We start from the raw sequence: 25150 nt of genomic DNA, 5'->3' as shown, positions 1-25150 counted from the left end.
AACACAACAGGAACGTGGTCCTACGCCAGCATGTCTCTCGTGCTATTGGACACCATGTATGGAAGACCCTCACTGATGTCGAAATCAAGAATGTTCGTCTGCCATCCTGATTCTGGAGGAAAAATAGTTGATGAATACATACCGTTGGTTGCTTGATGCCGCTTGACTACGTATAGCAAGCACCTGTCGCTAGTATTCGTGGTTCCAGCTTACCATGCAGTGTGTTTGGCATTAAAATCTCCCATGAGGAAAAAAAATGGTTCAAATGGCTCTGAGCGCTATGGGACTTAACATCTGTGGTCATCAGTCCCCTAGAACTTAGAACTACTTAAATCTAACTAACCTAAGGGCATCACACACATCCATGCCCGAGGCAGGATTCGAACCTGCGACCGTAGCGGTCACGCGATTCCAGACTGAAGCGCCTAGAACCGCACGGCCTCTCCCCTGAGGAAAATTCTGCCATGGAGTGAGAGAACGATGGTGAAATCAGATGGGTCTAGATTTAAACGCAGTAGGCAGCGATAAAGTTCATGCGACCATCAGCCAAACAACGGCAACCCCAATAGCCTCCAGCGACTGAATGGGATGGTAGTTGCAACAGGTGACGGCCAATGGTTGAGAGCACATAAATTGCCATACCATCGGCTGACATTAGGCAATCTCTGCGAGTGCAGGAGAAATTGGCGACGTGGAAATTGACTCTTTGTGTGAGGTGGTTTTCTGTTATCAAACTGATATGGAGAAACCAACGTTATTCATCTCGTTGGGTGCATATGTCATTGGCATTCCACATGCAGGCGACAAGTCCTCGGCGTTTAAGGGCCATAGCCAGGCGTCTGAGAAGTCCTGATGGCTGCCTATATGGCTTGCTGTAGTGCTGCAGAAAGTTGCTGCAGTAGTTGCATCACCTCTCGGACTAGGTCCAGGAGGGTGGTCATTATTGTGTTAACTCCCGTCAGCAAGCTGGTGAGGGCGTTGGATGATGAGGCGCCCATGACCACAGGACAAGGTGGTGCTGAAGGAACTGAAGTGTCATTGCTGGCAGTGCAAAGGCTGCCAATGTTGGTTGCAGTTCTATTGTTGGCCCCACGGCGTTGGCTTCTTGGCGGCACTTACTGGTTGTCTGGAGGACTCCGTGAAGTGGAAGAGCCCTGGTCCAGAGAGGCTTCTGAAGATGAAGAGGTGGATGGTTGCTGTACACGCCGCGGCTGTGTCTGCAGTGGGGCAGCCGTGCGTCCACAGAAGACTGATGCGAAGCATGCCGCTTTACACACCAGTGCAGCGGAACCCTTCTTGCAGGAGGTAGAGGTGATACTTATTTGCCGAAGGGCGGCTCTCGACAAGCGGGCCTTCACAGCTGACACATTTCGGGTGGGCGACGCATTTCTTCAGTCTGCAGTCAGCGCTCTTATTGAACACGGTGTCTGGGACCACCACCAGGAACAGCGGGATAACAGGGCGAGTTTTCGGAGATTTGAGGAGAATTACCGTCTCAGCGAGGATGTTCTTCTGGTCCAGTTTGAAAGGCAGATCCCGGAGAACGAGTTTCAACGGTTTGTTTGGTACAGTAGCTTAGGTGTAGAACGGAAATTTGATCTGTGAACAAAATTTCGCGACATTCCGGTGGACTATCTTTCGTCAGCGAATCCTGAAAAGATCTTTTTCAGCAGGTTGACTTCGAAGACATGACCGCCGATGACGTCCTTCAGCTTAAGGTGCAGGGCGAGGTACTCGCCAGAGTACTACATCACAAGCAACGGATTTTTTTTTTTTTTTTTTTTTTTATTTTCGGCTCGGCGACAGTGTCTTGCTGTTCTGCTGTTTCCTGACCTGCTGTTGCGTCCTCTTCAACCACCGTTTCGAAAGACTTCTTCGCTTGTAGCGTCTCAGCGGCCTGCTTAACGGTTCGGCTCTGAGCACTATGCGACTTAACTTCTGAGGTCATCTGTCGCCTAGAACTTAGAACTAATTAAACCGAACTAAACTAAGGACATCACACACATCCATGCCCGGGGCAGGATTCGAACCTGCGACCGTAATGGTCGCTCGGCTCCAGACTGTAGCGCCTAGAACCCCACGGCCACTCCGGCCGGCTTAACGGTTCGTTTGACTCTTTGGAAGTGTTGTGCATCGGTGGGCGTCTCATTATTGGAGGTAGGTTCTCACGTTGATGCTTGCATGAGGATGTATCCGCGGTGGTAGCATTGCTGACATTAGTGTTGTCGACGTGACTGATAAGGACCAGCGGAGAAGCAAGCCCTTGTTGGGAGAGATCCAAATCATTATCGATGACGTATCCATGTACGTAATCCTCTTAGATGCCTCTTCCATAGCTTGGGTCGTTTAGCGAAGCTACTGGTTGCGGTTTCCGATTGGCTAGAGTCAGAAGGTTGCCAACCGGTCGACCTCCGAGCGTTCTCGGCCGAGGACGAGCCCGTGATAGCAATAGAAGCATCCATCACGCTCAACACTTCGCGCTCGAATTGGAAATGTGTCTAGTAAAATGACTGGAACTACCTGCTAGCGGTCGTACAACGTCTTAAACAGGCAGCAAGTGGAAGAATGTCCTCGCGGCTCTTGGTGAGTACATGACCTACATCTACATCTACATTTATACTCCGCAAGCCACCCAAAGGTGTGTGGCGGAGGGCATTTTACGTGCCACTGTCATTACCTCCCTTTCCTGTTCCAGTCGCGTATGGTTCGCGGGAAGAACGACTGTCTGAAAGCCTCCGTGCGCGCTCTAATCTCTCTAATTTTACATTCGTGATCTCCTCGGGAGGTATAAGTAGGGGGAAGCAATATATTCGATACCTCATCCAGAAACGCACCCTCTCGAAACCTGGTGAGCAATCTACACCGCGATGCAGAGCGCCTCTCTTGCAGAGTCTGCCACTTGAGTTTATTAAACATCTCCGTAACGCTATCACGGTTACCAAATAACCCTGTGACGAAACGCGCCGCTCTTCTTTGGGTCTTCTCTATCTCCTCCGTCAAACCGATCAGGTACGGATCCCACACTGATGAGCAATACTCAAGTATAGGTCGAACGAGTGTTTTGTAAGCCACCTCCTTTGTTGATGGACTACATTTTCTAAGCACTCTCCCAATGAATCTCAACCTGGTACCCGCCTTACCAACAATTAATTTTATATGATCATTCCACTTCAAATCGTTCCGCACGCATACTCCCAGATATTTTACAGAAGTAACTGCTACCAGTGTTTGTTCCGCTATCATATAATCATACAATAAAGGATCCTTCTTTCTATGTATTCGCAATACATTATATTTGTCTATGTTAAGGGACAGTTGCCACTCCCTGCACCAAGTGCCTATCCGCTGCAGATCTTCCTGCATTTCGCTACAATTTTCTAATGCTGCAACTTCTCTGTATACTACAGCATTATCCGCGAAAAGCCGCATGGAACTTCCGACACTATCTACTAGGTCATTTATATATATTGTGAAAAGCAATGATCCCATAACACTCCCCTGTGGCACGCCAGAGGTTACTTTAACGTCTGTAGACGTCTCTCCATTGATAACAACATGCTGTGTTCTGTTTGCTAAAAACTCTTCAATCCAGCCACACAGCTGGTCTGATATTCCGTAGGCTCTTACTTTGTTTATCAGGCGACAGTGCGGAACTGTATCGAATGCCTTCCGGAAGTCAAGAAAAATAGCATCTACCTGGGAGCCTGTATCTAATATTTTCTGGGTCTCATGAACAAATAAAGCGAGTTGGGTCTCACACGATCGTTGTTTCCGGAATCCATGTTGATTCCTACATAGTAGATTCTGGGTTTCCAAAAACGACATGATACTCGAGCAAAAAACATGTTCTAAAATTCTACAACAGATTAGAGATATAGGTCTATAGTTTTGCGCAACTGCTCGACGACCCTTCTTGAAGACTGGGACTACCTGTGCTCTTTTCCAATCATTTGGAACCCTCCGTTCCTCTAGAGACTTGCGGTACACGGCTGTTAGAAGGGGGGCAAGTTCTTTCGCGTACTCTGTGTAGAATCGAATTGGTATCCCGTCAGGTCCAGTGGACTTTCCTCTATTGAGTGATCCAGTTGCTTTTCTATTCCTTGGACACTTATTTCGATGTCAGCCATTTTTTCGTTTGTGCGAGGATTTAGAGAAGGAATTGCAGTGCGGTCTTCCTCTGTGAAACAGCTTTGGAAAAAGGTGTTTAGTATTTCAGCTTTACGCGTGTCATCCTCTGTTACAATGCCATCATCATCCCGGAGTGTCTGGATATGCTGTTTCGAGCCACTTACTGATTTAACGTAAGACCAGAACTTCCTAGGATTTTCTGTCAAGTCGGTACATAGAATTTCACTTTCAAATTCACTGAACGCTTCACGCATAGCCCTCCTTACGCTAACTTTGACATCGTTTAGCTTCTGTTTGTCTGAGAGGTTTTGGCTGCGTTTAAACTTGGAGTGAAACTCTCTTTGCTTTCGCAGTAGTTTCCTAACTTTGTTGTTGTACCACGGTGGGTTTTTCCCGTGCCTCACAGTTTTACTCGGCACGTACCTATCTAAAACGCATTTTACGATTGCCTTGAACTTTTTCCATATACACTCAACATTGTCAGTGTCGGAACAGAAATTTTCGTTTTGATCTGTTAGGTAGTCTGAAATCTGCCTTCTATTACTCTTGCTAAACAGATAAACCTTCCTCCCTTTTTTTATATTCCTACTAACTTCCATATTCAGGGATGCTGCAACGGCCTTATGATCACTGATTCCCTGTTCTGCACTTAAAGAGTCGAACAGTTCGGGTCTGTTTGTTATCAGAAGGTCCAAGATGTTATCTCCACGAGTCGGTTCACTGTTTAATTGCTCGAGGTAATTTTCGGATGTGCACTCAGTATAATGTCACTCGATGCTCTGTCCCTACCACCCGTTCTAAACATCTGAGTGTCCCAGTCTATATCTGGTAAATTGAAATCTCCACCTAAGACTATAACATGCTGAGAAAATTTATGTGAAATTTATTCCAAATTTTCTCTCAGTTGTTCTGCCACTAATGCTGCTGAGTCGGGAGGTCGGCAAAAGGAGCCAATTATTAACCTAGCTCGGTTGTTGAGTGTAGCCTCCACCCATAATAATTCACAGGAACTATCCACTTCTACTTCACTACAGCATAAACTACTACTAACAGCGACGAACACTCCACCACCGGTTGCATGCAATCTATCCTTTCTAAACACCGTCTGTACCTTTGTAAAAATTTCGGCAGAGTTTATCTCTGGCTTAAGCCAGCTTTCTGTACCTATAACGATTTCAGCTTCGGTGCTTTCTATCAGCGCTTGAAGTTCTGGTACTTTACCAACGCAGCTTCGACAGTTGTCAATTACAATTCCGATTGCTGCTTGGTCACCGCATGTCCAGACTTTGCACCGCACCCGTTGAGGCTGTTGCCCTTTCTGTACATGCCCAAGGCCATCTAACCTAAAAAACCGCCCAGCCCACGCCACACAACCCCTGCTACCCGTGTAGCCGCTTGTTGCGTGTAGTGGACTCCTGACCTATCCAGCGGAACCCAAAACCCCACCACCCTACGGCGCAAGTCGAGGAATCTGCAGCCCACACGGTCGCAGAACCGTCTCAGCCTCTGATTCAGACCCTCCACTCGGCTCTGTACCAAAGGTCCGCAGTCAGTCCTGTCAACGATGCTGCAGATGGTGAGCTCTGCTTTCATCCCGCTAGCGAGACTGGCAGTCTTCACCAAATCAGATAGCCGCCGGAAGCCAGAGAGGATTTCCTCCGATCCATAGCGACACACATCATTGGTGCCGATATGAGTGACCACCTGCAGATGGGTGCACCCTGCACCCTTCATGGCATCCGGAAGGACCCTTTCCACATCTGGAATGACTCCCTCCGGTATGCACACGGAGTGCACATTGGTTTTCTTCCCCTCTCTTGCTGCCATTTCCCTAACGGGCCCCTTACGTGCCTGACGTTGGAGCTCCCAACTACCAGTAAGCCCACCCTCTGCGACCGCCCGGATCTTGCAGACTGAGGGGCAACCTCTGGAACAGGACAAGCAGCCATGTCAGGCCGAAGATCAGTATCAGCCTGAGACAGAGCCTGAAACCGGTTCGTCAGACAAACTGGAGAGGCCTTCCGTTCAGCCCTCCGGAATGTCTTTCGCCCCCTGCCACACCTTGAGACGACCTCCCACTCTACCACATGTGAGGGATCAGCCTCAATGCGGGCAGTAACCCGGGCAACCACAGTCGTAGTCCGATCGGAGGATGCGTGGGACGAGCTGGCCGTCCCCGACAAACCCCCATCCGGACCCCCACAGTGATGCCCATTGGCAACAGCCTCAAGCTGTGTGACCGAAGCCAACACTGCCTGAAGCTAGGAGCGAAGGGATGCCAACTCAGCCTGCATCCGAACACAGCAGTTGCAGTCCCTATCCATGCTAAAAACTGTTTTGCAAAGAACGTCTGAACTAATCTACAGAGAGCGCAAACAAATCGACAAAATTTAAACGGTTATTAAAATACAAGATTGCCTAGTAAATGCAGTAATGCTGCTACTTGCGCACTGCTGACACTGCTCGGCGGCGGAAGGAGACTACGCGAATTTACACTATTCAGGTACTAAAACGCGATGCTACAACTCTCAAATACTATAATACGCCCGAAATTTACGAATTAAACAATGCAAGTACCAAAAACAGGCAAAGAAATTAAGAATTAAACTATGTAACAAATGAGTGAGCTAGGAGTATACGACTTGCTGCTGCAGCTGCTTATCCAACGGCGGCAGGGAGCACACTGACTGTGACCAACCGACACTGGCCGTTCAAAACAAAAACAGAAGACAAACGACTACGCGAATTTACACTATTCAGGTACTAAAACGCGATGCTACAACTCTCAAATACTATAATACGCCCGAAATTTACGAATTAAACAATGCAAGTACCAAAAACACGTAAAGAAATTAAGAATTAAACTATGTAACAAGTGAGTGAGCTAGGAGAATACGACTTGCTGCTGCAGCTGCTTATCCAACGGCGGCAGGGAGCACACTGACTGTGACCAACCGACACTGGCCGTTCAAAACAAAAACAGAAGACAAACGACTACGCGAATTTACACTATTCAGGTACTAAAACGCGATGCTACAACTCTCAAATACTATAATACGCCCGAAATTTATGAATTAAACAATGCAAGTACCAAAAACACGCAAAGAAATTAAGAATTAAACTATGTAACAAATGAGTGAGCTTGGAGTATACGACTTGCTGCTGCAGCTGCTTATCCAACGGCGGCAGGGAGCACACAGACTGTGACCAACCGACACTGGCCGTTCAAAACAAAAACAGAAGACAAACGACTACGCGAATTTACACTGTTCAGGTACTAAAACGCGATGCTACAACTCTCAAATACTATAATACGCCCGAAATCTATGAATTAAGCAATGCAAGTACCAAAAACACGTAAAGAAATTAAGAATTAAACTATGTAACAAATGAGTGAGCTAGGAGTATACGACTTGCTGCTGCAGCTGCTTATCCAACGGCGGCAGGGATGTAACATAATTCCGCGATTGTAGCGCCGCTGTCGTCGATGGGCGCGCTTCTGATGTCACCTGCTGGAGACTGGCTTGTCAACATTCATGTTTATGTTTGTAGGTTGTTAAGGTTACCTAACACGCGGTGTTCTTGCATTGCTCGGCGTATGTACTGTGTCCAGTGGAGAAGCACCTACGGCAGCGGAGCAAGAATACCCGCTGACCGGCTGACCGTGGATGTCGTGCAGGAAGCCACGACAGCTAGTGGCCAAATATAAGAGAATGGACCGCATCACAAGCGTTAACCACCACATAGTTGACGCATCCGTCCCAAAGACCTCATGAAAATAGAAGAGGTAGCTTGTTCCCCAGTGGAATGGTGGATTTACTTCTAAAATCAGAGCGCTGAGAAAGTTCAAAATCAGACTGTCATGAGTGAATCTGGAAGTCACTTAGCTAGCAAGAATAAAGGGCTTACAACCAAGATTTACGAAGTATCACAGAACACGAGTGTCAGTAATCACAAGTATTTCGGAAAGGTCCGGTACAACTATAGTAGATTTCTGTTGATGATAATGTGTTCTTACCTCATCAGCCCACTTGATAGTACAAAAAATTACGGAATGTTTTTACGCCATAACTTACAGTGTGTCACAAGAGATCCCATTCAACATCAAGAAGCCATGGAACTGAAAAGACTGGACTTCGAATCCACTATACACGCATAGCTATCTGCTTTTCGTATGTCAGTTAGAATTTCCTTGTCTGCTACAACTAATTCCTGGGCCAAAAGAAATCCACAATTAAGTAGTGTGCTGATAGATTTATTGCCTGCACATTCGATCATTACGCAAGCGCTACAGAGATGCTTCGTGAACTCAAATGAGAATCCCTGAAGGAAAAACAACGTTCTTTTCGCGCAACACTATTGAAAAAATTTAGAGAACAGGCATTTGAAGCTGACCACAGAACGATCCTACTGCCGCCAACAAACATTTCGCATAAAGACCACAAAGATAAAATAAGAGAAATCAGGGCTCGTACCAAGGCATATAGACAGTCGCTTTTCCCTCGCTCTGTTTGAGAGAGGAGCAAGAAAGGAAAAGACTAGTAGCGGTACAGGGTACCCTCCGTCATGCACGATACGGTGCCCTTTAGAGTATGTACATAGATGTAGATGTAGATGTAGATGTAGAAGTTTCGTGGAATTTTTCAATACATTTCGTTATGCCAGAAACTTCTGAAATGGCGACGTCTTCTATACAGACGAATATATAACGTCTTAATAAAATACAGGCTGAGACTTAAATTTCTAGAGTAATCGGTTCATCTGGACTTAGTTTATGCTTACGGGTTTCAATTAATTCAATGATCTAGGCGTCAGGCTGGTTACTGAAGGCCAATTACAACATGCTATATTGCGCAGACTTGATAGAGATGGAGTATCAGGGAGTGATACATTAAAATGTAAATGTACTAAAGTACTTAAAATAAGGTCAAATAGTAAGACAAAAATTTACTTGAGAGACTGATTGAGAAAAAACCAGTCTTGATTGGCTGTTCAGAGAGCAAAATTCTCTCGGGGCGTGTTGTGTGGGTAAAACAAAGATTCATGTTATACGGATTGTAGATTATGTTCTCCAGGAGGACAATGCTTACGCAAAGTGAGAAGTTTCGTATTCATGGGACAGCTTTAAGCACGGAGTGCAGAGGCAGGTAGCGGCGGATTCTGGAGGCACCTGCAACTCAGCAGCGGTGATCAGGACCGTCTGTGTGCCTCGCGCCTTCAGGTTGGTACAATCAATCCCGAATCACTGCGATGGAAGACCCTTGCTGTGGACGAGGCAGAAGTGGCAGACATTGGCAAGGCTACCATCTCAAAGCAGTGGAGGCTAGTGAAGCAAACAGCTGATGGGCCGTTGCCAGGAAGACTTTCTCTTGCCGTAGAGGTATGTCATCCTTCCACACGAAGGGCGAAATCGTACACAGTCCCTACACCAGTGGTTGGAACCATATCACCCACAAACTGAAACATCTGCATATCGAATCACTTCATTCCTCCGTTTACCAGCACATACACAGATTTCTGTCACGAGAGTACAGACAATCCGATGAGGCCACATCCCCGCTAGGGGTACACTTTTGATACTGGCCTTACCTCTCTAGAATCATCCAAGCTAGGTGGTGCTTTGGTTAAATACACTACTGGCCATTAAAATTGTTACACCACGAAGATGACGTGCTACGGACGCGAAATTTAACCGACAGGAAGAAGATGCTGTGATATGCAAATGATAAGCTTTTTAGAGCATTCACACAAGGTTGGCGCCGGTGGCGACACCTACAACGTTCTGACATGAGGAAAGTTTCCAACCGATTTCTCATACACAAACAGCAGTTGACCGGCGTTGCCTGGTGAAACGTTGTTGCCTCGTGTAAGGAGGAGGAATGCGTACCATCACGTTTCCGACTTTGATAAAGGTCGGATTGTAGCCTATCGCGATTGCGGTTTATCGCATGGCGACATTGCTGCTCGCGTTGGCCGAGATCCAATGACTGATAGCAGAATACGGAATCGGTGGGTTCAGGAGGGTAATACGGAACGCCGTGCTGGATCCCAACGGCCTCGTATCACTAGCAGTCGAGATGACGGGCATCTTATCCGCATGGCTGTAACGGATCGTGCAGCCACGTCTCGATCCCTGAGACAACAGGTGGGGACGTTTGCAAGACAACAACCACCTGCACGAACAGTTCAACGTCGTTTGCAGCAGCATGGACTATCAGCTCGGAGACCATGGCTGCGGTTACCCTTGACGCTGCATCACAGACAGGAGCGCTTGCGATGGTGTACTCAACGACGAACCTGGGTGGACGAATGGCAAAACGTCATTTTTTCGGATGAATCCATGTTCTGTTTACAGTATCATGATGGTCGCATCCGTGTTTGGCGACATCGCGGTGAACGCCCATTGGAAGCGTGAATTCGTCATCGCCACACTGGCGTATCACCCGGCGTGATGGTATGGGGTGGCATTGGTTACACGTCTCGGTCACCTCTTGTTCGCACTGACGGCACTTTGAACAATGGACGTTACATTTCAGATGTGTTACGACCCGTGGCTCTACCCTTCATTCGAACCCTGCGAAATCCTACATTTCAGCAGGATAATACACGACCGCATGTTGCAGGTCCTGAACGGGCCTTTCTGGATACAGAAAATGTTCGACTGCTGCCCTGGCCAGCACATTCTCCAGATCTCTCACCAATTGAAAACGTGTGGTCAATGGTGGCCGAGCAACTGGCTCGTCACAGTACGCCAGTCACTACTCTTGATGAACTGTGGTATCGTGTTGAAGCTGCGTGGGCAGCTGTACCTGTACACGCCATCCAAGCTCTGTTTGACTCAATGCCCAGGCGTATCAAGGCCGTTATTACCGCCATAGGTGGTTGTTCTGGGTACTGATTTCTCAGGATCTATGCACCCAAATTGCGTGAAAATGTAATCACATGTCAGTTGTAGTATAATATATTTGTCCAGTGAATACCCGTTTATCATCTGTATTTCTTCTTGGTGTAGCAATTTTAATGGCCAGTAGTGTAGCTAGATCATCGTGTCAGATAAATGTATTTCAAGTATCCGTGCGGATATCAAAATTTAGGTTTTTCGGAAGGTTCCATAGGTCTATGGAGGTTTTCATAGTTGGTTCCCTTCAAAATAACACGTTACTTTTTTCTTAGCCATGCTAATCATATTTAAGATTGTACTCAGTTATTTTAATGACCTCGTGATCGAAAGGTAGTTAAACCTTAATCCTTATTCCTTTCTTCTTACGAAATCACACTTCTCCAAATAGCTATCACAATATAGCTCTTATCACAAGCATGAGAGAGACACTTGTGAGGCGATCAGCTGCCGTCTCGTGTGGATTGAAGGAAAAATTTTACGTCTCCTTGCGCTTCCACATCTAAACTGACTGCCACAGCTTTCGTATCCCAGTTGGACTGAATGAAAAGAGCTTGCGTCTGTTAGGGGGCGAAATCAATTCTGATAGGCCATCGGGATCTCATGTTATTATTCTGTCCAGTATTAGACCGTGGGAAGGCATGGACTACGATCTACGATTCCTCTTGCAGAGAGTCGCTGATTTGAATAAGCAGGTGGGGGGGGGGGGGGGGGGGTTTGAGGGGATGTGGTAGAAATCGCAACACAATATAAAAGATTTGGAAAGTAGTGCAAAGAGAAGTTTTCTGAAATGAGCAGAGAACAACGTACCCTTAACCGAGGGCAACCTCCACTGGCACAGACACATTCACATAATGACATATAGAGATAGCATTCATCTATAGATACACAGTTTAACTGAGAGCACTATTTGAGAGAGAATACTGAATCATGTGAACTAGATTTCGGGACGGAGAAGATGGCGGCAGAATTTAATCAACCTCTCCGCATGGCTGGCGCTGTTGCTCTCCCGTAGTATAGCGAAATACTCTCGATCGCCAAACGACCGAATCCGAGCTTCATTATTAGACAGTGGCCGAAGTCACGAATCGTGAAGCTTTATCGTCGCACGGTGGAGCATACCTATGGACAACAGGCGGTCGTGGGCGAGACGGCAGCTGTGGAATTTTCAAGAAGACGTAGCAGAATGCGTGTGAGCGGCGTTGCTTAGGGCTTTTGTTAGCTGGTCAGCATCTCACACAAATGTGTCTACAGCTGGAAAAAGTAGATCCAGTGCCAGTTTGCTGGGTGGTCAAGAGGATAGCTGTCACCTGCTGGTCCATAGATCTGGACGCTTCCTTTTTGCCCCAGACGTTTCCTAACCAGGCGTAGTCTCTGCCGTTGAGACGGCGGGATGTTCTGTGTTCGTGCGCGACTCAAGACAAAGAAGACGCTCCGTTTAAACTTGAATCTTTTGAACACCGCCGCCGTTCTCAACTATTTATTAATTCCCCTCTAAATGATGGCAGTCGAGATCTGTTTACAGATTTCGATTCCTCAGTATGTAGTGAATTATTGTTAGAAGGTGCCTTCTGTTCCTGTAATTATTTAGATGCTTCAGTTCACAGTTGAATCTTTAGATAGTTCTAAATAAAATTTATATGTAAATTTTGGATATAGTAGCGGTTTGTTTCTCGTCAGAAGGTCCCGAATCTGTCACTTTATTTCATATTCATTAATTACCTTTCGACTCATACTTTGTTTCTGGTCTTGTGCCACGGCTAGCGGTCTCGTCACTCCACGTGGAGTTCTTGGGAGGATTTATAACACATTGTGTTACATCCTCTGGCTTGTCTTCAGAAGGTATCATTATATTCCCGGGAAACCTTATTCAAATTTATGAGACTACACATCAGTTTTTCTTCGTAAGAAACGCCCAATAAGTATATTCTTTGCTTTAAAGAAGGCAAATGATACCACTTGCAGATACAATAACCTTCGTCAACTCTATTACTGAGAATTCCGTGGACGTCACCCAATTTATTGTAATCCGTCTTCAATGATCGATATTTTAGATATTGGCTTTCAAGAACATTTTCATATTGTTTTATAATATTGACATTGTGTATTAGGGAAGCATTTTAAGTGCTACAATTTGAGTCGTTTCATAGAATTGTATTTCGTACACAATAGATTCCTTCTAACTGTTCTTTGTAAGTTAATGAATTTTCTAATTTCTGTTCATCCTCTAGTATTGCAGCCACATTTAATCAGCATCAGCAGTTACTTCTGAGCACACAGAAGTCGATGGCGAAAGCACAGACAAAATTTTGTGTCTCAGAGGTAACATGCATATGATGGGCAACCATCAGCCTCGTCAGTTTCCAGACAAGATTAATAAAAAATTGAGAAAAGTTAAGATGACGGTTTTAATGCTTCAGGTGTTCTACATAGTCTCTTCACACATGAATACAACGGGCAGAACGATCATACATCCACGTGAAACTGTCAGGAAAGTTCTCCTTTGGGATGTTATTCAACTTGCGCGTCACATTGGCATGGATGTCGGTATACTGTCGAAGTGTTGATACTTCACGTGAGTTGCTGCACTTTGTCGTTTTGTGGTGGGTTCGTACTGATAAGACGAAGTCCCGTCGCCTGTCGTGATTTTTTCCAGCAAATAATTGTTCACGTTATGCGTTTCAATCAAGTCGCAGCAGGCGTCTACGCCTCGTTGTTTCTGTTCAGAAGTCAAGATGTGCGGGACAAACTTTGCATACGCTTTTCTCTTTTTCAAAACATTCTGCAGAATATCTTGAGCACTAGATTTTGGTACGTTGCTCCATTGCGATTTGTGACAGAACAACATTGACACACGACGGTCGCACTTCCTCTACCTAATACTGCCTGCTCAAAACTGACTTGACAAATGCGCATCTGTTGTTTAGAGTTCTTATTTCAAGCTGTCGCCGTAATTACTGCGCTGACATCGGAAATATGCTAGGAATAAAATCAATATCTGGTCTTTTTGGACGGATGGCGTAACTTCTAAATATTCTGCCGCGCGGGATTAGCCGTGCGGTCTCAGGCGCTGCAGTCATGGACTGTGCGGCTGGTCCCGGCGGAGGTTCGAGTCCTCCCTCGGGCATGGGTGTGTGTGTTTGTCCTTAAGATAATTTAGGTTAAGTAGTGTGTAAGCTTAGGGACTGATGACCTTAGCAGTTAAGTCCCGTAAGATTTCACACACATTTTTCTAAATATTCTGTGAGGTTCCTGGGCCTTACGCTCGATATAAGTCTTCCTTGGATTAAAAAAAGTCAAGGGAAAGATGCGCTGAAACGCCTACATTGCAACACTGTGAGGGTGAAGAAGAAAATGCTTCCTTCATCCGTATGTAAGGCTTCTTATACACTGTGCAGTCACATTAATGTGACCACCTGTCAAAACCCTGAACATCTCCCTTTTGCAGAGCGAACCGCTGCGAGACGTGCAGGAAGGGATCCAATGAGGCTCTGGAAGGTACCGTCAGAGGTGTGGATCCACGTCGACTCTAGTGCCGTGGCCAGCTGCGCTAGGCCCCGCCGCTGAAGATCCATGGCGCGAACAGCCTGGTCGGGCTGCTTCCACGTACCTTCGAGTGGGTTTAAATCCGGGAAGTCTGGTGGCTAGCGGTGCACAGTACACTCATTCTGGTGCTCTCTGAAACAACACGACATTGTGAGCTGTGTAACACGTTGCATTGTCCCACTGGAAGATGCCATCGAGCCGAGAAGAAACAAACTGTATGTAGGTGTGGACAATGTCCCCATGGATAGAAGCGTACTTGTGTTGACCCATTGTGCCTTCGAGAACGACGAGATCACCCAAGTAATTGCACGAAAAGATTCTCCAGACCATAACTCACCGTCCTCCGGCCTGGACCATTCCGACATTGATTGCACGGAGTTTGCTTTCAGACGTTTCACGCCGTACACGTCAACAGCCGTCTGTCCAATGGTGCATAAAAAGCGATTCATCTGTAAAGGTCACCTGTCGGAATTCAGCGGACTTCCAGTTGTGTTATTGGCGTGCAAATTCCAACCTTCGTCGCCGATGAACAGCAGTTAGCACGAAACAGGCACCTACTGCGGAGGCCCATGGGCAGCAATGTTCGCTGAAAGGTCGTTGAGGAGACACTGTTGGTAGGTAGCCCTTTGGTTCATCTGGGCGGTCAGTTGCTCGACAGTTGCAAGTCTATTCGCTCGCACACATCTCTGTAATCGTCGTTCACCCCTGTCATCTATGCTTTGTGGTACACCATAACTGCCTCGGGGCCGGTTTTGGATAACGCCATTTTGCCATCCATGGTATACCTTAACCACGGCGGCACGCTAACAGTTTGCGGACTTAGCCGTTTCGGAAGTGCTTCCGCCCTTGGTCCAGAAGTCAACAATCATGACCTTTAGGACGTCAGATAAATCGCTCCCTTCCAGCAATGCGACGACGACTGCATCGTTTTCCGCGTCTCCCCACCACGCTTTATATACCCTCCACTGCTAGTACTGCCACCTGCCGCCTGTCAGTATTTATTGCAGACTGACGTCGAACGTAGACGGTGGTCACATTGATGTGGCTGAACGGTGTAGACCCCAGTACGTTGTTTTTGAGGAGGAGTGTTCGTCAGAGACACGAGTATCGTCAGCAGCGCCCCAGGGAAGTATGTCAGAATCTGTCTTGTTCTCCGTAGACATAAATAATCTGATTGATAGGGTGATCAGCAGTCTTCAGGTGTTTGCTGATGACGCTTTAGTATATGGGAAGGTACCATCATTTCATCGATGAGTGCTATGTAAGTAGCCTCTTTATATGTTGGTGGCGCTGTAGACTGCATTAATATCACTGGCAGCGCTGTGCGCCCTCTGTAAGAGACTCGCTGGCTGGTCGGACTCGCAGTTTGAAGTTAATTGTTAGCAGTGATGGAGGTTAGAAGCAGGAGATTTAAGATTGATTGGACATAGATTGTAAAATGTGGGTAATGGAATTATTGACGCTTATACAATATTTGGAACTAGGCGTCACTGACGATTTTCGAACTGGATGTCACATGATTAAGGTAAAATCTGATAAATACATTGTTTTCTCTGCAACAAAATCTTTCCTTTGCTAACCACATGCTTATTAGTAGTTAGAGCCTGCAGTAGTTAAAATCTTTTTATTTAGCTGGCTGTATACTTGCTGCATTTGCTGTAGTTCGTGTCATGAAGATTTTCTGTGAGGTAAGTGACATATGAAATGTTTGGGTTATTGTTAGGATTTCTTCTAATTCAGGGCCATTCTATTGTGTTAATTAATAGTCAGATTGCGTTATCCTGGTATATTGTGTGTCATAAATGAATAGAATAATTTGAGCTGCATTTGTCAGCGAAAATTCTGTAGATCAGTGTTCAAACGATAAAGACAAGCAAAGTGACAGTACGTCAGTTTCACTCAGCAGTTTTAGAAGCTTCAGTTGTATTAAGCAATTTAAGTAATAACGTAGAAGTTTCACCTTCTCAGTTATTTCAGTTTAAGTAAAAACACATTATATGAAGAAGGTTCAACTAGACACAGATAATGGATATCTTAGAATGAATTTCTATTTGGTGTGACGAATGGCAACATGCGCTAAATGTAAAAAAAAGTTAGTTAAAGCAGATGAGTAGGGGAAACAATCCTGTAACGTTCAAATACAGCATCAGTGGTCCGCTGTTTGACAGAGTCAAGGTACGAGTATAGCGTTGCAAAACCATATGATATGGAACGAGCATGTAACGACGGTAGTAGGGAAGGCGAACGGCCGACTAGAGTTTACTGGGAGAATTTTAGGGAAGTGTAACTCATCTATAAAGGAGACTGCGTTTAGACCACTAGTGCGATCCAATCTTGAATACTGCTCGAGTGTTTTGGATCCCCACCAGATCAGTTTAAAGGAAGACATCGAAGCAATTCCAAGGCGTCTTGCTAGGTTTATTATCAGTAGGTTCGATCAACAGCCAGTATGACGGAGATACTGAAAAAATTTAAAGAACTGGCGTTTGCAACTGACTGTAAGGACTGTGAAATCAAGATAACAGAAATCTGGGCTCGCAAGGAGGCATATGGACAGTCGCTTTTCTCTCGCCTCTTTAGCGAGTGGAACGAGAAAGGAAATGACTTTTAGTGGTACAAGGTACCCTCCTCCAAGCACCGTTATGTTTCTATTATTTTCAGATTGAGTCCTGCCTGGTGGTCTAATAATGAAACAAGTATCTGGAGTAAGTATCCGCTCTGATTGTTAGAAAGTCAAAGGACATTTCAAATTTGATAGAGTACGGTAAAAATCGTACCACAAATTATATTTTTATACTCCAATTTTACGAGATTTTAAAAGGGGTCTATGACTTTATAACACAGGAATAGCGCTCGCTGTGCGATCATTCCTTCGTTCGTGAAATTCAGACGGCACTAGAGTAAATGAGATTGCCCAGATAAATAAATTTCCCATCTGCTTCGATTACCTAAGCACAGTACAGTCCATGCTGTACTTGTACCCAAAAGAACATCTAGGACACCCTTAATCAGCTACACCTACAAGGCACAAAGAGCCGCAATCAATAATAAAAACGGAGTGTGCCATAGATAATACTGATTTATCAGAACACTGTAAGGAATATATAGAGTAATCATATCACGGACCCGGGATGAAGGATAAGTTAAGTAAAAATGCAACAGATGTTTTGCAAGATGAACTTGGACCAAAAATACTCAGATAAGGATTCGAGAAAACAAATAAAGAACTAAATCCAAAAAGACTCCTAGCTATTATGCAATAACTGCAAAATATAGCAACATTTGATAACAAAACAAACAGTTTTCTATATGAGCTCATCAATGAAATGCATGAAAAAAGAAAAATCCCTAAAAATCCCAAGATAATGAAATCACATCAGACAACCCATGCCTCCAAGATACTGACAAAGATGGTACGCAACAGAATATCAAACAAAAATAAGACTTTCAGCACGGTAGAATGGTCCAGATTGATGCAAATTTTAACGCGCATTAAACTGGATCCACAGAGATAAGGAAATAATCCAGCAGCTTTAGAGGAATCAGCCAGCAGGAATCAAAATGAAAGACAGTGATGACAAATATGCAAAAGTAAATACAGGTGTTCAGCAGGTATGCAGCGTTTCCTCATTACTCTTCAACATATACAATGAGTATGCAATAAATGAACAGATAGATACATATGTTGAGGGAAGACCTGTACATGGAGAAACTATGAAAATGGTAAGATTTGCATATGATATAGCTATCTGAGCCGGATCTGCCAGTAGTTTCCAAAAGGGCATATAAGGTATAAAAAGGTATTTTCAGGAAGATAAAATGTCAAAATAAGCCAGAGAAAGCCGAAATACGTCTATATAGCAAAGCTTAAGTGTAAACAAACCTAAGTCAAGTAGAAGAGAATCTTAAGCACGTCGCCAGCTTTAAGTACTTGGGCAGTTGAATAACATGCTGTAGATCATGTCAAAATATAGCTATAGAAATTTGAAAGCTAAAACGGAATTCAACAAGAAGGAGAAGTTAGTAACATCGAAAAACCGTAGTATATATACCAGGGACAGTACTGCCAATAGTTTCCAAAAGGGCATATAAGGTATAAAAAAAAGTATTTTCAGGAAGATAAAATGTCAAAATAAATCAGAAAAAGCTGAAATACGTCTATATAGCAAAGTTTAAGTGTAAACAAACCTAAGTCAAGAATAAGAGAATCTAAAGCACGTCACCACCTTTAAGTACTTGGACAGTTGAATAACATGCTGTAGATCATGTCAAGATATAGCTATAGAAATTTAAAAGCTAAAACGGAATTCAACAAGAAGGAGAAGTTAGTAATATCGAAAAATCGTAGTATACATACCAGGGACAGTACATAAACCTTTTGTCTCGAACGTTGCCCTATATGGCTTGGAGTCAGTAGGGGAGCCAGAACGGAAAAGATTGCAAGATTTTGAGACGTGGTGTTGAATAAGAGATCTGAGGATTTTAGAAGAAAAACCCTTAAATAACGTAGGAGAGAAAAGATCGTTGTGGGCGACTATCAAAGAAGAGAGAGACCGATGGGTTGGACACATACACAGATATTGTCCATTCACTCTGAAATTAAAACCAGGAAAAATTCCTTCGAAGAATGGACGAAAAAGACCAAAACTTCAGTACACCAGACAGATAAAATATGATCTATACCTGTCAACATACTCGGTACTGAAGACACTTGCAGAACACAGAGAAAATGGAGAACGAGAAGCGCTGCCGACCAGTTCATGGATTGAGAATAAAAGAAGGTCTAGTACAGTGTAGAGCGTGAGTGTGGATTTTATTCGGTTTTACACGCTCATTTAGGCAAATAATGGACTGGTCCCCAATGTAAGTTTCAGAAAATGCGATATATAAACAGTTAAAATACAATAACAAACAGAATAAAATTTATATCATTCGCAGAAAAATGACGCACACGTATTCCCTCTACCGAAAGAACGGGCATCCAGCCATGAAACTAATACAAAAAGTAAGTTTGCCGAATCATGTAAAAATAGCGGACTCGTAACGACAGGATGAACGCTATAGAAGACTGAAATGACATATGTCTGGAGGGGCGGGGGTTACACGGTTGATGGAATTCGGCTCATACGGAAGCTTACTGATAGTTGTCCTCCCTATGCAATATTCCCGAACGGAAGGGAAAATAATAGTTGTACCTGAAGCGCAGGGGTTGCACAAAGATATGAAACACATCGAGAAATGCATATCTGAACACAAATGCAGATGCTAGCTGAGCCGACAGGTTGAGCTGTTTGACAACGAACGGCACAGGTGCAATGTCCTCAATAAGTTTCAAGCGGCAATCGTGGTCAGAACAGTATTCTGTATAGTTGTGAGTGTATTATGTCGGAGCTAAATAAATTCGAACGTGGGCAGATTGTTGATGCTCGTATGGTAGCCGTAGTTTTCGGTATTTCAAGAGGCACCATATCAAAGGCTTGTACCGCGCACGGGGGAAAGCGGGAAAACATCATCCGCTAAGTCACAACGCGGACGAAAGTGTCTGTTGAGTGATGGCGATAGACGGTGATTGAAGAGGATTGTGATGAAAAATAAGACAACAACAGCTGCAAAATTCACTGCAGAAATGAATGTCCCACTCGTGAAACTCGCCAGCACAAAATCAACGCGTAGGGCTTTCAATAAGAAGGGAATTGGAGGGCGAGCTGATAGCCGTAACAGTTAAACTTGATGACGAAACCATGAAACCTGGACTGTGGAGCGGTGGAAGAGAGTCATTTGGTTAGTGGAGTCTTGCTGCACACTGTTTTCAGCTCCTGACCGAGTTTACATCCCAACAATGAAACCTAGGACGGCGGAGGGGGAGGGGGCGGGGGAGGGAGGGGGGTCAGTGATTATTTGGGCAGCCATATCGTGGTATTCCATGGAACCCACCGTTACTCTTCGAGGTCGCATTACGGTCTACGATTATGTGTGATCGCTACCCACCTCCATCACCGTTACCTGAACTTGTCACTACTTTGCAGGAAGAACGGTATACGATCCTCTTAAGAACGATACATGACCCATATGTATTCTTTCCAAGACGACTGGGAGATGTTTTTGAATGCCAAATGGTTTACTACGCCGTATTAGGCATGGTAATGTGTTGTGTTTTTCGTGTTTCAATATTTCTGTCCATCGCTTGTAAGTGATCAAGTGTTATATCTAGTTGATGAAATTCGAACTCATTCGGAAGCTTACCGGCAGTATTTCTCCCCGCGAAATATTCGCGAACGAAACTGGAAAGGAGGAAATAATAGTGGTACCTCAAGTATCACCCGGGGCACGCTGTAAGGTCGCTTGCGTGATAAAGACGTACGGGGAAGGTACGGCAGCTCACATACCTGGCGAATGGCATCTTCGTGGAACTGGGCAAGCACAGAGATATCGGAATCGACGTAATCCATGAGCTCCTCTTCGACGTCGAGCGCGGCCTCGTCGTGCGGCGCGGTGGCGAGCATCGAGCCGCCCTCCTCGGTGTACGACATGCCTTCTGTACTGCGCACCAGCGCCGCAGACTCAGACAGCACACCGGTCGATCTCCGGCCTGGCATCCTGGGTCATCTGCAAGTACATTAACAAAAGAGCAAGTCAGCTAAGGCGCAAACATTCCGTCGAGAAGCTAGACGCAAATGCACACATAAAAAAATTTTTACGTCACCCCAGTTCCCCCGAACTCCTGAAGGTAGACGTTGACTGTGGATACTGTATCACAGACACAGTACCTTTGACTGTTGAGAGATGTCACTAAAAGCGCCCAAAGATGTAAACAACCATGCGTGAGCAGCGCTTATTAGACGGAGGAGGTCCGACAGCCGATCAGTTCCAGTCATTCCACCAGGAAGGAGGTACACGGATCGTGTTGTCTGTAGTTCAACCATGCCTAGACGGTCAATACCGCGGTTTGATCGCGTCCGCATTGTTATTTTGCGCCAGGAAGGGCTCTCAACAAGGGAAGTGTCCATGCGTCTCGGAGTGAACCACAGCGATGTTGTTCGGATGTGGAGTACATACAGAGAGAATACAGAGAGACAGGAACTGTGGATGACATGCCGCACTCAGGCCGCTCTAGGGCTACTACTTCAATGGATAACCGCTACCTACGGATTATGGCTCGGAGGAACCCTGACAGCAATGCCACCATGTTGAATAATGCTTTTTGCACAGCCGTCGTGTTATGACTCAAACTGTGCGCAATGGGCTGCATGATGCCCTGCATCACTCCCGACGTCCATGGCGAGGTCCATTTTTGCAACCACGACACCATGCAGTGCGATACAGATGGGCCCAACAAGATGCCGAATGGACCGCTCAGAACTGGTATCACGTTCTCTTCATCGATGAGTGTCACATATGCCTTCAGCCAGACAATCGTCGGAGACGTGTTTGGAGGCAACCTGGTCAGGCTGAACGCCTTAGACACACTGTCCAGCGAGTGCAGCAAGGTGGAGGTTCCTTCATGTTTTGGGGTGGCATTATGTGAGGCCGACGTACGCCGCTGGTGGTCATGGAAGGCGCCATAGCGGCTGTACGATACGTGAATGTCATCCTCCAACCGGTAGTGCAATCATATCGGCATCATATTGGCGAGGCATCCGCCTTCATGGACGACAATTCGCGCCCCCATCGTGCACATCTTGTGAATGACTTCCTTCAGGATAACGACATTGCTCGACTAGAGTGGCGAGCATGTTCTCCAGACATGAACCCTGTCGAACATGCCTGAGATAGATTTAAAAGGGCTGTTTATGGATGACGTGACCCACCAACCACTCTGAGGGTTCAAATGGTTCAAATGGCTCTGAGCACTATGGGACTTAACATCTATGGTCATCAGTCCCCTAGAACTTAGAACTACTTAAACCTAACTAATCTAAGGACAGCACACAACACCCAGTCATCACGAGGCAGAGAAAATCCCTGACCCCGCCGGGAATCGAACCCGGGAACCCGGGCGTGGGAAGCGAGAACGCTACCGCACGACCACAAGCTGCGGACCCACTCTGAGGGATCTACGACGAATCGCCGTTGAGGAGTGGGACAATCTGGACCAATAGTGCCTTGATGCACTTGTGGATAGTATGCCACGACGAATACAGGCATGCATCAATGCAAGACGTGCTACTGGGTATTAGAGGCACCGGTGTGTACAGCAATCTGGATCACCACCTCTGAAAGTTTCGCTGCATGGTAGTACAACATGCAATGTGTGGTTTTTATGAGCAATAAAAAGGGCAGAAATGATATTTATGTTGATCTCTGTTCCAATTTTCTGTACAGGTTTCGGAACTCTTGGAACCGAGGTGATGCAAAACTTTTTTTGATGTGTGTAGTTATGAACGTTTCTGAGATCGTACAGAAGTATTCAGAAATCACAGTTTGGAGACGGTGGCTGTTTTTTTTTAGTTTTAAATTATGTTTTTCAATGGAAGTTGACTCTTATTAGGGGTAAAAGCGGAAGAGATGGTGGGTGGATGGGGTGAGATAGACTAGACTCTAGTCTAGTCTACAGTAATTTCCAAGCATGTCTGATGTCCTCCGGACATATTCGTAGCAGTTCACACCACTAAAAGTAGGTGGAAGACGTGTCATATAACGTAAGAGACCGAAAAGTTTTGAGTCAGGGTAAAGCTCCAGTCTTTCTGTGTCTACCGGGATTCTGAAGCAACTATGCTTTCCTTCATACAGGCCAATACACTTTCTTAACGGTATTCAAGAACTTCTGGAAGAGTATTACACAGTTATAGGGTTTGACATTGTTTTCAGTGCTGCTCTTCCCAAGAACGAGAAGAAAAAACTTCAGACGTGACGGAAAAGGCAGTCAGTAGAGTGTAGATTACGTAGAAAATTCGGTGAGACTGTACTATGGTGGCAGCTTCGGGCTTCCTTATTAGGATATTTCGGCGCTATCTTAGCGAAATTTGTCACTTTAAACAGTTACGTGTATTATATTGCTGTACCCTTCTTTTACGTCCGCCTCCGTAGCTGAGAAGTCAGCCGGCTAAATGCCATGTGGAGGAACTGGTTTCGATTTCTGGGACTGCCAGGTCTGTTTCCATGATGGGAGGACTGGAACGGGTTACGCTCAGCCTCATTATGCCATTTGAGGAGAGACTCCGGCTCACGAAACATGACAACGGCTGGGAGAGTGGCGTGCTGAACCCATGCCCTTCCATACCGCATCGGAGTCCGCGAGAAATACGGGCCCAGCGACGAACTTATCACTTCGCACTACCCGGCTTGTCCGCCAAACTTCGCGAACGCTCGGCCTCGTACAGGGCCGACGGAATACCAGTGTTGTTTTTGTTGCGGTCTTCAGTCTAAGGACTGATTTAATGCAGCTCTCCATGCTACTCTATCCTGTACAGTCCTCTTCATCTCCAGGTAACTACTGCAACTACATCCTTCTGAATCTGCTAACCGTATCCATATCTTGGTCTCCCTCTACGATTTTTACTCTCCACACTTCCTTTCAGTATTAAATTGGTGATCCTTCTGACGTTTCAGGATATGTCCTACCTCCCGATCCCTTCTTCTAGTCAGGTTTTGCCACAAATTTCTTTTCTCTCCGAATCTGTTCAGTACCTCCTCATTAGTTACGTGATCTACCCATCTGATCTTCAGCATTCTTCTGTAGCACCGCATTTAAAGAGCTTCTATTCTCTTCTTATCTAGACTGTTTATCGTCCATGTTTGATTTCCATGCATGGCTACACTCCATACATATACTCTGAGAAAAGACTTTCTGACACTTAAATTCATACTCTATACTCTCCCTCAGAAACGCTTTTCTTGGCATTGTCAGTCTACATTTTATATCCTCTCTACTTCGGCCATCATCAGTTATTTTGTTGCCCAAATAGCAAATCTCACCTACTACTACTCGTTTCCTAATTTGATTCCCTTAGCGTCACCTGATTTAATTGTAATGGAAAAGGTACCCACTAAAGGTGTTAACTTCCTCATGTGCTGTCGAGAGCTTACATGCATTTAAACACGCAGTCAAAAACTATTAATCTCATCTGAAGTAGCTGCTGGCTCCCAGCCGGAGACGGCTGCTGGCACGCGTAACGCCTGCAGTGTCACGTGCTGCGACGGAGCGCTACGGCATGTCTTTCTCGTGGGCCCCAATCCGCATCCAATGACGCCATTGGCAGAGGATGACACAGCGGTCGATCGGTACCGATGGGCTGCCAGGGGCACGTGAACAGAGTTAATCTTTACGTCACCCCTGTTCTACACTCCCTGTATGGATGCTACGGCGACACCGTAAACACTTACATATTTTATTTTGTTGTACCCCTACAGTATGTACGAAACCGAATTTATTTGCTCGTCGTCAAACAAAAAGACAGACTAGACTGGACTGTTAAGCCACTCATCTTCAGTGTGTTGGAGTCCCTTTACTTCTGTTGATGTAAAGGATTTGGAAATGTGAACAACTGCCTAATGGCTACTCTCAGGCGGGTACTGCCGGCAGTTAAGCGATAGCATTCAGAACTGACAGAGAATAAAGGCTGTTGGGCTATGAAGCCG

At 45.5% G+C, this 25150-nt stretch overlaps 1 protein-coding gene across 1 annotated transcript in view; it reads right to left on the bottom strand.

Moving 5' to 3' along the window:
* LOC124556750 (synaptic vesicle glycoprotein 2B-like) overlaps positions 1 to 25150 on the bottom strand; it is a 267673-nt gene that overhangs the window by 160132 nt on the left and 82391 nt on the right. Inside the window, exon 2 of the mRNA XM_047130748.1 lies at positions 20959 to 21178. Coding sequence (XP_046986704.1) covers positions 20959 to 21168 — 210 coding nt within the window. The 5' untranslated portion in view covers positions 21169 to 21178. The remainder of the gene's footprint in view (positions 1 to 20958; positions 21179 to 25150) is intronic.

The sequence above is a fragment of the Schistocerca americana genome, chromosome X (assembly GCF_021461395.2).
Source record: "Schistocerca americana isolate TAMUIC-IGC-003095 chromosome X, iqSchAmer2.1, whole genome shotgun sequence".
NCBI lineage: Eukaryota > Metazoa > Arthropoda > Insecta > Orthoptera > Acrididae > Schistocerca > Schistocerca americana.
The sequence above is the reverse complement of the archived record's forward strand: the minus strand, read 5'-3'. Positions and strand labels throughout refer to the sequence as shown.